The sequence below is a fragment of the Mesoplodon mirus genome, assembly GCF_964341445.2.
Source record: "Mesoplodon mirus genome assembly, chromosome: 5".
Taxonomy (NCBI): domain Eukaryota; kingdom Metazoa; phylum Chordata; class Mammalia; order Artiodactyla; family Ziphiidae; genus Mesoplodon; species Mesoplodon mirus.
Window position 1 is genome coordinate 105,811,493 of NC_138980.1, and position 12,056 is coordinate 105,823,548.

At 39.3% G+C, this 12,056-nt stretch overlaps 1 protein-coding gene across 2 annotated transcripts in view; it reads right to left on the reverse strand.

Annotated features, from left to right (window-relative positions):
- LNPEP (leucyl and cystinyl aminopeptidase) overlaps positions 1-12,056 on the reverse strand; it is a 107,716-nt gene that overhangs the window by 29,474 nt on the left and 66,186 nt on the right. For both annotated transcript variants that reach the window (XM_082623774.1, XM_082623773.1), the window contains one exon: positions 1,112-1,243. In XM_082623774.1, the coding sequence (XP_082479900.1) occupies positions 1,112-1,243 (132 nt within the window). The remainder of the gene's footprint in view (positions 1-1,111; positions 1,244-12,056) is intronic.

The window sequence follows — 12,056 nt, forward strand, 5'->3', positions numbered from 1 at the left end:
GATCGTTCTTCTCAAAAAGAACTCAGACAGTAGGGAAGATATATCTTCTGGGAAAAGGGTTAACAATTAGAAGATACCAAATTTCAGGGAAGGCAAGGGAGCAGAGAGAGCACATGGAAAAGATCCAGAGCAGGGGTTCTTTTTTTTTTTTTTTGTGGTACGCGGGCCTCTCACTGTTGTGGCCTCTCCCGTTGTGGAGCACAGGCTCCGGACGCGCAGGCTCAGCGGCCATGGCTCACGGGCCCAGCAGCTCTGCGGCATGTGGGATCTTCCCAGACCGGGGCACGAACCCGCGTACCCTGCATCGGCAGGCGGACAGAGCAGGGGTTAACCCAGGATCCATAAAACGTTGAATCTGTGTGTGATATTTTGCCTATCTGTGGTTTTTTTGGTGAATATGTCCAGAACTTTCATCAAATTTTCAAATATGTCTGTGATCTTCCAAAACATTAAAAACCATTGATCTAGATCAGGGTAACAAATTCAAATGCTTATAAGGGCTATGCCGTCAGCATATGTGCACGATGCAGGCTGGGTTCACACACTGTTATGAAGCATAACTTGTAACTGATTACACTGCTTGTTAGAATTCTAGGCACAACAAAATCCAAGCAGCAAAATGACCCAATGGCAGTATGGAGCCATGGCAGCCAGAATATGATACATCATCTAATTTAGAGGAACATGGCCACAAAAGATAGGAGGATTCATAAGGCAGAGTATAGAGCAAAAAATCATGAATGTAAGGTAGAAAGACTGCAAAAACATAAGGAAAAGAGATTTTTGAAAAAAAAATCAAATAATGAAAACATAATAATATACACTAATTCAGAAAAGAGAACTTTCTTACAAAGTAGGAATGGAGATTAAGGTATAGACTAAAGATGCTTACACAAGGCCTCATGCAATTTTTTCAACAATTAAGACCAGGACTTTCATTTCATGACTTTTAATTCTGTGCTCTTATTCATAAATATTTATATACTAAGCTCCATTCCCCTCTATCTTAAATAACTATCCTTGGTACCACAGCTTATTTACATACTTGATAAAAACATAAGAACACCTCTCTTCTTAGTTTAAGAGCTAAAAAAATATCCAGGTCACTTACCTCATTAAAACTATCCCACAGATCATCACTGCGAATGGATGCATAGCTATGATTATGCAGGTAAAGAACAATAGCATGTTGAAATACATCTTCACTAAGGTAAGTTTTCAGCATCAACAACAGAGAAGCTCCCTATTTAAAAAAAAAGCAAAAATGGGAAGAAGATAATAGAATAGGTTTATAGAGATAAGAATCTAGGATTCAAAATACTATCACTGTAAGCAAATACTTTCATAACCCAGTGATAATACACTGTTATTTAGTCTCATATAACCAGTTGTGTACTATGTTGAAATTGTCTTAAAAATTATTTTAAGAGGTTTGAAAAAGAATTAATGGAGTAAATTCCTATTTGCACTAATTCTTCTATGAGCCATTTTGTGTGGTCTCTCAGTTACTCACTGTTTCAGTGTTAGTGTTAAAAAGTTAAGTGTTTTGGGCTTCTCTGGTGGCGCAGTGGTTAAGAACCCATCTGCCAATCCAGGGGACACAGGTTCGAGCCCTGGTCCGGGAAGATCCCACATGCCGCAGAGCAACTAAGCCTGGGCACCACAACTACTGAGCCTGCGCCCTAGAGCCTGTGAGCCACAACTACTCAGCCTGCGTGGCACACCTACTGAAGCCCATGTGCCTAGAGCCCGTGCTCCGCAATGAGAAGCCACCACGATGAGAAGCCCGTGCACTGAAATGAAGAGTAGTCCCGCTCACTGCAACTACAGAAAGCCCGTGCGCAGCAATGAAGACCCAATGAAGCCAAAGATGAATAAAATAAATAAATTAATTTAAAAAAAAGTTAAGTGTTTTTATATACATATATGTTTTTAAATTGGGGTATAGTTGCTTTACAATGTTGTGTTAGTTTCTGCTATATAATGAAGTGAATCAGCTGTATGTATACATATATCCCCTCCCTCTTGGACCTCCCTCCCACCCCCCCATCCCACCCATCTAGGTCACCACAGAGCACTGAGATGAATGGATAAAGAAGATGTGATACATATATAAAATGGAATATTACTCAGCCTTAAAAAGGAACGAAATTGGGTCATTTGTAGAGACATGAATGGACCTAGAATCTGCCATACAGAGTGAAGTAAGTCAGAAAGAGAAAAAAAATAAATATTGTATATTAACGCAAATATGTGGACTCTGGAAAAATGGTACAGATGAACCTATCTGTAGGACAAGTATAAATATATTTTTAATTTAAAAAATGCCGAATTTTCTGTGGCATTCCCCACCCCTATCTCCAATGCTTAAAGCACACTGCTGGAGACAATAAAGTAGCTGAACTCTCAAAGGTCTCTTTGCTAGGGAGTACATTAATTTCAAATTTTAGTATGTCATGCTGCTGAAGCTGTTTTCAAGATCTCTCTTCTTCCTGCAGACTCACTTCAAATATGTTTGGAATATATGAATGTACGTATAGGGTCGTAAGCATACACCAAAAATTCAGAGTCAGACATGCAACTGTTAAGGCCACGCTATACTCACTGATGCACGTCATCTTCTCCAGTCTTAAAATAACCGCCTCCTCTGTGAAGCCTTCCCCGATTTGAGACATAAATCGTATTTCTCCATATTCAAAAGCAATTTATACCACACTTCCTGCATCTGCTATAGATATATTTTTATTTCCTCTTCTAGACAGTAAGTTAATTTAGGGAAAAACTGAAAAGCTCAATTCCTATGACTAAAATAATGCCTGGTACAGAGGAGGCACTCAAATACTTTTTGAATGAATTTCACTTCTGATAAAAATGTAGCAATGTTAAGTCATCAAGATTATCAGATACACATAACTGAACTTAATACCTACTACTTAATACCTATTACTCTCTTACTTCTGTAGCACACTTCAGTGCTACTATAAATTTAAATGCTCATTCTTTTTTTTTGTTTTGTTTTTGGTTTTTAATCTTTATTGGAGTATAATTGCTTACAGTGTTGTGTTAGTTTCTGCTGTATAACCAAGTGAATCAGCTATACGTATACATATGTACCCATATCGCCTCCCTCTTGCGTCTCCCTCCCACCCTCCATATACCTCCACTCTAGGTGGTCACACAGCACCAAGGTGATCTCCCTGTGCTAAGCAGCTGCTTCCCACTAGCTATCTATTTTACATTTGGTAGTGTATATATGTCAATGCTACTCTCTCACTTCGTCCCAGCTTACCCTTCCCACTCCGTGTGTCCTTAAGTCCATTCTCTACGTCTGCGTCTTTATTCCTGTCCTGCCCCAGCTTCCTCAGAACCATTGTTTTTTCTCTAAGATTCCATATATATGTGTTAGCATACAGTATCTGTTTTTCTCTTTCTGATTTACTTCACTCTGTATGACAGACTCTAGGTCAATCCACCTCACTACAAATAACTCAATTTCATTTCTTTTTATGGCTGAGGAATATTCCATCGTATATAGGTGCCACATCTTCTTTATCCATTCATTGGTCGATGGACACTTAGGTTGCTTCCATATCCTGGCTTCTGTAAATAGCACTGCAATGAACATTGTGGTACATGACTACTTTTGAATTAAGGTTTTCTCAGGGTATATGCCCAGTAGTGGGATTGCTGGGTCATATGGTAGTTCTATTTTTAGTTTTTTAAGGAACCTCCATACTGTTCTCCATAGTGGCTGTATCAATTTACATTCCCACCAACAGTGAAAGAGGGTTCCCTTTTCTCCACACCCACTCCAGCATATAATGTTTGTAGATTTTTGGATCATGGCCATTCTGACTGGTGTGAGGTGATACCTCACTGTAGTTTTGATTTGCATTTCTCTAATGATTAGTGATGTTGAGCATCCTTTCATGTGTTTGTTGGCAATCTGTATATCTTCTTTGGAGAAATGTCTGTTTAGGTCTTCTGCCCATTTTTGGATTGGGTTGTTTGTTTTTCTGATATTGAGCTGCATGAGTTGCTTGTATATTTTGGAGATTAATCCTTTGTCAGTTGTTTCATTTGCAAATATTTTCTCCCATTCTGAGGGTTGTCTTTTCACCTTGTTTATGGTTTCCTTTGCTGTGCAAAAGCTTTGAAGTTTCATTAAGTCCCATTTGTTTATTTTTATTTCCATTTCTCTAGGAGGTGGGTCAAAAAGGATCTTGCTGTGATTTATGTCATAGTGTTCTGCCTATATTTTACTCTGTTTTATAGTGTCTGGTCTTACATTTAGGTCTTTAATCCAATTTCAGTTTATTTTTTATAGGTGTTAGGGAGTGTTCTAATTTCATTCTTTTACACGTAGCTGTCTAGTTTTCCCAGCACCACTTATTGAAGAGGCTGTCTTTTCTCCATTGTATATTCTTGACTCCTTTATCAAAGATAAGGTGACTATATGTGCATGTGTTTAACTCTGGGCTCTTCATACTCTTCCACTGATCTATATTTCTATTTTTGTGCCAGTACCATACTGTCTTGATTACTGTAGCTTTGTAGTATAGTCTGACGTCAGGGAGCCTGATTCCTCCAGCTCCATTTTTCTTTCTCAAGATTGCTTTGGCTATTTTGGGTCTTCTGTGTTTCCATACAAATTGTGAAACTGTTTGCTCTAGTTCTGTGAAAAATGGCATTGGTAGTTTGATAGGGATTGCACTGAATCTGTACATTGCTTTGGGTAGTATAGTCATTTTCACAATGTTGATTCTTCCAATCCAAGAACATGGTATATCTCTCCATCTGTTTGTATCATCTTTCTTTCATCAGTGTCTTATAGTTTTCTGCATATAGGTCTTTTGTCTCCTTAGGTAGGTTTATTCCTAGGTATTTTATATTTTGGTTGCAATGGTAAATGGGAGTGTTTCCTTAATTTCTCTTTCAGATACTTCATCATTACTGTAGAGGAATGCAAGAGATTTCTGTGCATTAATTTTACATCCTGCAACTCTACCAAATTCATTGATTAGCTCTAGTAGTTTTCTGGTAGCATCTTTAGGATCCTCTATGTATAGTATCATGTCATCTGCAAACAGTGACAGTTTTACTTCTTCTTTTGTGATTTGGATTCCTTTCATTTCTTTTTCTTCTCTGATTGCTGTGGCTAAAACTTGCAAAGCTATGTTGAATAATAGTGGTGAAAGTGGGCAACCTTGTCTTGTTCCTGATCTTAGTGGAAATGGTTTCAGTTTTTCACCACTGAGAACAACGTTGGCTGTGGATCTGTCATATATGGCCTTTATTATGTTGCGGTAAGTTCCCTTTATGCCTACTTCTAGAGGGTTTTTTATCATAAATGTGTGTTGAATATTGTCAAAAGCTTTTTCTGCATCTATTGAGATGATATGGTTTCTCCTTCAGCTTGTTAATATGGTTTATCACATTGATTTGTGTATACTGAAGAATCCTTGCATTCCTGGGATAAACCCCACATGATCTTGGTGTATGATCCTTTTAATGTGCTGCTGGATTCTATTTGCTAGTATTTTTTTTTTTTTTTTTTTTTTGCGGTACACGGGCCTCTCACTGTTGTGGCCTCTTCCGTTGCGCAGCACAGGCTCCGGATGCACAGGCTCAGCGGCCGTGGCTCATGGGCCCAGCTGCTCCACAGCATGTGGGATCTTCCCGGACTGGGGCATGAACCCGTGTCCCCTGCATTGGCAGGCGGACTCTCAACCACTGCGCCACCAGGGAAGCCCCTATTTGCTAGTATTTTGTTGAGGATTTTTGCATCTATGTTCGTCAGTGATATTGGCCTGTAGTTTTCTTTCTTTGTGACATCTTTGTCTGGTTTTGGTATCAGGGTGATGGTGGTCTCGTAGAATGAGGTTGGGAGTGTTCCTCCCTCTGCTATATTTTGGAACAGTTTGAGAAGGATAGGTGTTAGCTCTTCTCTAAATGTTTGATAGAATTCACCTGTGAAGCCATCTGGTCCTGGTCTTTCATTTGTCAGAAGATTTTTAATCACAGTTTCAATTTCAGTGCTTGTGATTGGTCTGTTTATATTTTCTATTTCTTCCTGGTTCAGTCTCAGAAGGTTGTGCTTTTCTAAGAATTTGTCCATTTCTTTCAGGTTGTCCATTTTATTGCGATGGAGTTGCTTGTAGTAAACTCTCATGATCCTTTGTATTTCTGCAGTGTCAGCTCTTACTTCCCCTTTTCCATTTCTAATTCTGTTGATTTCAGTCTTCTCTCCTTTTTTCTTGATGAGTCTGGCTAATGGTTTATCAATTTTGTTTATCTTCTCAGAGAACCAGCTTTTAGTTTCATTGATCTTTGCAATTGTTTCCTTCATTTCTTTTTCATGTATTTCTGATCTGATCTTTATGATTTCTTTCCTTCTGCTAGCTTTGGGGGTTTTTTGTTCTTCTTTCTCTAATTGATTTAGGTGTAAGGTTAGGTGGTTTACTTGAGATTTTTCTTGTTTCTTGAGGTAGGATTGTATTGCTATAAACTTCCCTATTAGAATTGCTTGTGCTGCATCCCATAGGTTTTGGGTTGTCGTGATTTCATTGTCATTTTTTCTAGGTATTTTTTGATTTCCTCTTTGATTCCTTCAGTGATCTCTTGGTTATTTAGTGGTGTATTGTTTAGCCTCCATGTGTTTGTATTTTTTACAGCTTTTCTCCTGTAATAGATATCTAGTCTCATAGTGTTGTGGTCGGAAAAGATACTTGATATGATTTCAATTTTCTTAAATTTACCAAGGCTTGATTTGTGACCCAAGATATGATCTATCCTGGAGAATGTTCCATGAGCACTTGAGAAGAAAGTGTATTCTGTTGTTTTTGGATGGAATGTCCTATAAATATCAATTAAGTCCATCTTGTTTAATGAGTCATTTAAAGCTTGTTTCCTTATCTATTTTCATTTTGGATGATCTGTCCATTGGTGCAAGCAGGGTGTTAAAGTCCCCTACTATGATTGTGTTACTGTCGATTTCCCCTTTTATGGCTGTTAGCATTTGCCTTATGTATTGAGGTGCTCCTATGTTGGGTGCATAAATATTTATAATTGTTATATCTTCTTCTTGGATTGATCCCTTGATCACTATGTAGTGTCCTTTGCCTCTTGTAATAGTCTTTATTTTAAAGTCTATTTTGTCTGATATGAAAACGGGTACTCCAGCTTTCGATTTCCATTTGCAATGGAATATCTTTTTCCATCCCCTCACTTTCAGTCTGTATGTGTCCCTAGGTCTGAAGTGGGTCTCTTGTAGACAGCATATATACGGGTCTTGTTTTTGTATCCATTCAGCCAGTCTATGTCTTTTGGTGGGAGCATTTAATCCATTTCCATTTAAGGTAATTATCGATATGTATGTTCCTATTACCATTTTCTTAATTGTTTTGGGTTTGTTATTGTAGGTCTTTTCCTTCTCTTGTGTTTCCCGCCTAGAGAAGTTCCTTTAGCATTTGTTGTAAAGCTGGTTTGGTGGTGCTGAATTCTCTTAACTTTTGCTTGTCTGTAAAGGTTTTAATTTCTCTGTCGAATCTGAATGAGATCCTTGCTGGGTAATCTTGGTTGTAGGTTTTTCCCTTTCATCACTTTAAATATGTCCTGCCACTCTCTTCTGGCTTGCAGAGTTTCTGCTGAAAGGTCAGCTGTTAACCTTATGGGCATTCCCTTGTATGTAATTTGTTGCTTTTTCCTTGCTGCTTTTAGTATTTTTTCTTTGTATTTAGTTTTTGGTAGATTGAGTAATATGTTTCTTGGCATGTTTCTCCTTGGATTTATCCTGTATGGGACTCTCTGCCCTTCCTGGACTTGACTGAGTATTTCCTTTCTCATGTTAGGGAAGTTTTCAACTATAATCTCTTCAAATATTTTCTCAGACTCTTTCTTTTTCTGTTTTTCTTCCAGGACCCCTATAAGTCAAATGTTAGTGCATTTAATGTTGTCCCAGAGGTCTCTGAGACTGTCCTCAATTCTTTTCATTCGTTTTTCTTTATTCTGCTCTGTGGTAGTTATTTCCCCTATTTTATCTTCCAGGTCACTTATCCGGTATTCTGCTCTTGATTCCTTCTTGAGAATTTTTAATTTTATTTATTGTGTTGTTCATCATCGTTTGTTTTCTCTTTTGTTCTTCTAGGTCCTTGTTAAACATTTCTTGTATTTTCTCCATTCTATTTCCAAGGTTTTGGCTCATCTTCAAGTATCATTACTCTGAATTCTTTTTCAGGTAGACTGCCTATTTCCTCTTCATTTGTTTGGTCTGGTGGGTTTTTACCTTGCTCCTTCATCTGCTGCATATTTCTCTGTCTTCTCATTTTGCTTAACTTACTGTATTTCGGGTCTCCTCTTTGCAGGCTGCAGATTTGTAGTTCCTGTTGTTTTTAGTGTCTGCCCCCAGTGGGTGAGGTTGGTTCAGTGGCTTGTGTAAGCTTCCTGTTGGTGGGGACTGGTGCCTGTGTTCTGGTGGGTGGGGCTGGATCTTGTCTTTCTGGTGGGCAGGGCCGTATCCGGTGGTGTGTTTTGGGGTGTTGTGAACTCAGTATGATTTTAAGCAGCCTTTCTGCTAATGGATGGGGTTGTGTTCCTGTCTTGCTAGTTGTTTGGCATGGGGTGTCCAGCACTGGAGTCCGCTGACAGTTGGGTGGAGCTGGGTCTTAGCATTGAGACAGAGATCTCTGGGAGAACTGTCACCTATTGATATTACATGGGGCTGGGAGGTCTCTGGTGGTCTAATGTCCTGAACTCCCTTCTCCCACCTCAGAGGCTCAGGCCTGACACCACGCCAGAGCACCAAGACCCTGTCAGCCACACGGCATGTGAGGACACAGCAAGAAGACAGCTGTCTACAATCCAGGAAGAGAGCACTCACTAAGAACCAAATTGGCCAGCACCTTGATTTTGGACTTTCAGCCTCCAGAACTCCAAACACTGGAATTCCACACTCCAGAGGCTCTCCTCTGGATGTGCTGTCTCTCCCTTTCTGGGCATGTCCTCTATATGCTCATTCTTGTTCCCAATAGATCCCATTCTCTCCTGCATCATTAACTTTCCCTCTCTACTGTAACATTCCATTAACAAAAACTATGTATCAGTCCTCATTTTAAACAAATAAGATGCCCTTCCTTTCTTTAACCCTGTGCCTCCTCCAATTATCACCCTATTTCTTGTTCCTCCTTTGAAGTAAACTCCTCAAAAGAGTTGTCTGCATTTGCCACCTCCATTTGCTCTGTTTCCATTTTCTCTTGAGCCATCTTCCAACCATCACTCCACTGAAAGTGGTTTTATCAAGGTCACTGGTGAATCTCATGGTGTCAAACCAATGTCAATTCTCAGGCTCACCTTTATCAACCTACTAGTAGCATTTGATATGACTGATCACCCACTCCTCCTTGAAAGTCTTTCTGCACTTGGCCTTGGCATACCACTCTTGATTCCTCCCCTATTCACTAGCCATCCCTTTCTGTCTCTTTTGTAGGATTCTCCTTATTTTCTCAAGGACTAAATTTTGGTGCCCGTGGCATTTAATCTTCAAACTTCTTTTCTTCTCTAAATTTACTTCCTAGATGATCTTCTCAATGCCAGGGGTTTTAAATGACCTGCAAATTTATATATCTAACCAGACTTCCCCTCAATTCCAGACTCATATTCAACTACATGCCTATTATCTCCACTTATGCACCTCAAACTTACTCAAAAATTGAACTTTTTTTTCTTCTTGCCCCAAATCTACTCTTCCAATAATCTTCTCATTTCAGCAAATAACAACTCCATTTTTCCAACTGTTCAGGCAAAAATCTTAAAGTCATCCTTGACTCCTCTCTTAATTCCACATCTAATCCATTAGCAAATTCTACTGGATTAACGTTTATCATATATTCCAAAACCAACCATTGCTCATCACTTTCAGTACTATCACCCTTGTCTGTGCCACCAATATCTTGCCACTGGTCTATTACAACAACCTCCTAACTAGTCATCTTGACTCCATATGATGTTGAAGGCTGATTAAAAAAAAAAAATCATACTATGGTACTTCCCTCATCAAATGGCTTTTCATACCACTTTGCAAAAAATCAAGGTCCTTACTACGTCTAATAAGATGATCTAAAATGACGTGGCCCCTTATAATCCTTCTCACTTCATCTACTACTTTCCCCTGTGTTTATTCCACTCCAGACACATTGGCTCCTTGCTGGTGCTTGAACCTGCCAACCAATCTTCATCTCAAGCTGTGTGGGTCCCCAAGACAAGTCCCAGGTATGATGACGTGTTAGGAGGACTCACAGGACTCAGTAGTGATATTCACCACTATGATTTATTACAGTGAAAGGACATGAAGCTAAATCAGCTAAGGGAAAAAGTTCATGGGGTGAATAAGTACAAGCTTCCAGGAGTCCTCTGCAGTGGAGTAAGACAGTATGCACTTAATTCTCCCAGGAACAAGTTGTGACAACATGTATAAAACGTTGTCTATCAGGGAAATTCATCACTCAGTACCTGGGATTTTTATTGGGGGCTAGTCATGGAAGTGTCCTCTGCCTAGCAAGTACCAAAACTCCAGACTCCCAGAAGGAAAACAGATGTTTAGCATAAACCACATTGTCTGTACAAACAGTGTGGGCACAGTGAGTCATTCTTATCAGGGAATGGTGGAAACTCTCCCCAAATCCAAGTTGCCAGATACCAGCCAAGAGCCAGCCTTACAATTATGCCTTTCTAAGGATAGCAGTCTCAGGCCTACTACGTTAACTCATTTCTGCACACAAGCCCTATGCACTGGTTATTTCCTTTGCCTGGAACATTTTTGCCCCAGAAGTCCACATGCATTGTTCCCTCACATCCTCCAGATGGTATTCAAATATCACCTTACCAGTGGTCGTCCCCAACCATTTTATATAAAACAGCATTTCCTTTGTCATTCTCATTTCCCTTACCATGCTTTATTTTCATGTTAGCACTAATCACCAAACAAAATATCTATTTATTTATTCATTTGTATTGTGTCTGTGCCTATCTCTGACCCTTGAAATAGAAGCTCCATGGTACAAGCGACATAGGCCGCCTTATTTCCTGATGTATTGCCAGCACCTAGGACAATGTTAGGTACATAGTTGGTACTTGTACGATTTGCTAAATGACTGAATTCTCACAAGGCAACCCACATCAGAATTAGGCTTGCAGATCATGAAGATCAAATAGAACATGTCTGTCAAACACATTTCCCTAGTGACACTTACTACTTCTTGTACACAATAATGGTAAATTACCCAGTGTCCTATTTTTCTCTGTTATGTGGGATATTTGCCAGATTCCCAATTCTGAAATAAGTAGTTCCCATGCTGACAGGGATAAGGTATGCTGTGGAGACAACATGCTCAGAAGACAATGAATTCTGGGTTTGGAAGGTGGGTGGGGGTCAGAGGAAGAAAGAGCTCTGTAGCAAGAGATCCTGAAATAACTGTTCTGTATAAGAAAATAATTGCAAGTCATAAAATTTTCTTTATTGGCAGGTCCAGTATGGGCTTTAAAAATCACAACACATAGCAGTAGCTCTAATTGGAATACATTTAATATAGCTAATTGAACTCTTGATTTCCTCATTTATTAACAGTACTACCATTCTCCCTGCCAGTCAGGCTTGAACCTGGAACACATTTCTGCCTCCTTCTTTACCTGCTTCACCCTGTCGCTGAGTCCTTTAAGTACTTCCCTACACTCAGGGTTTTTTCACACCCATCATTTCTCTTCTACTCTCACTACCACTCCTAATTTTAAACTTTTACCATTTCATGCTTGTACTTCATTAGCAATTTCCTGATTTTAGGTCTCTCTCCACTTAAATCTACTTTATAAACTGAAACAAATTAATTTTCCTAAATAGTCACTTGATCAAGCCATTCCTCTATTGAAAAATCTTTAAAAGCTTCCCACTGATTACAGAAAAAGTCCAGATTCCTGATGGCATTCAGGACCTTCTACAACTGAGCCCCAACCTACCTTTCTCATCTTTCCCCTAGTTTACATGTGGCTTCCACTGCAAACATTTG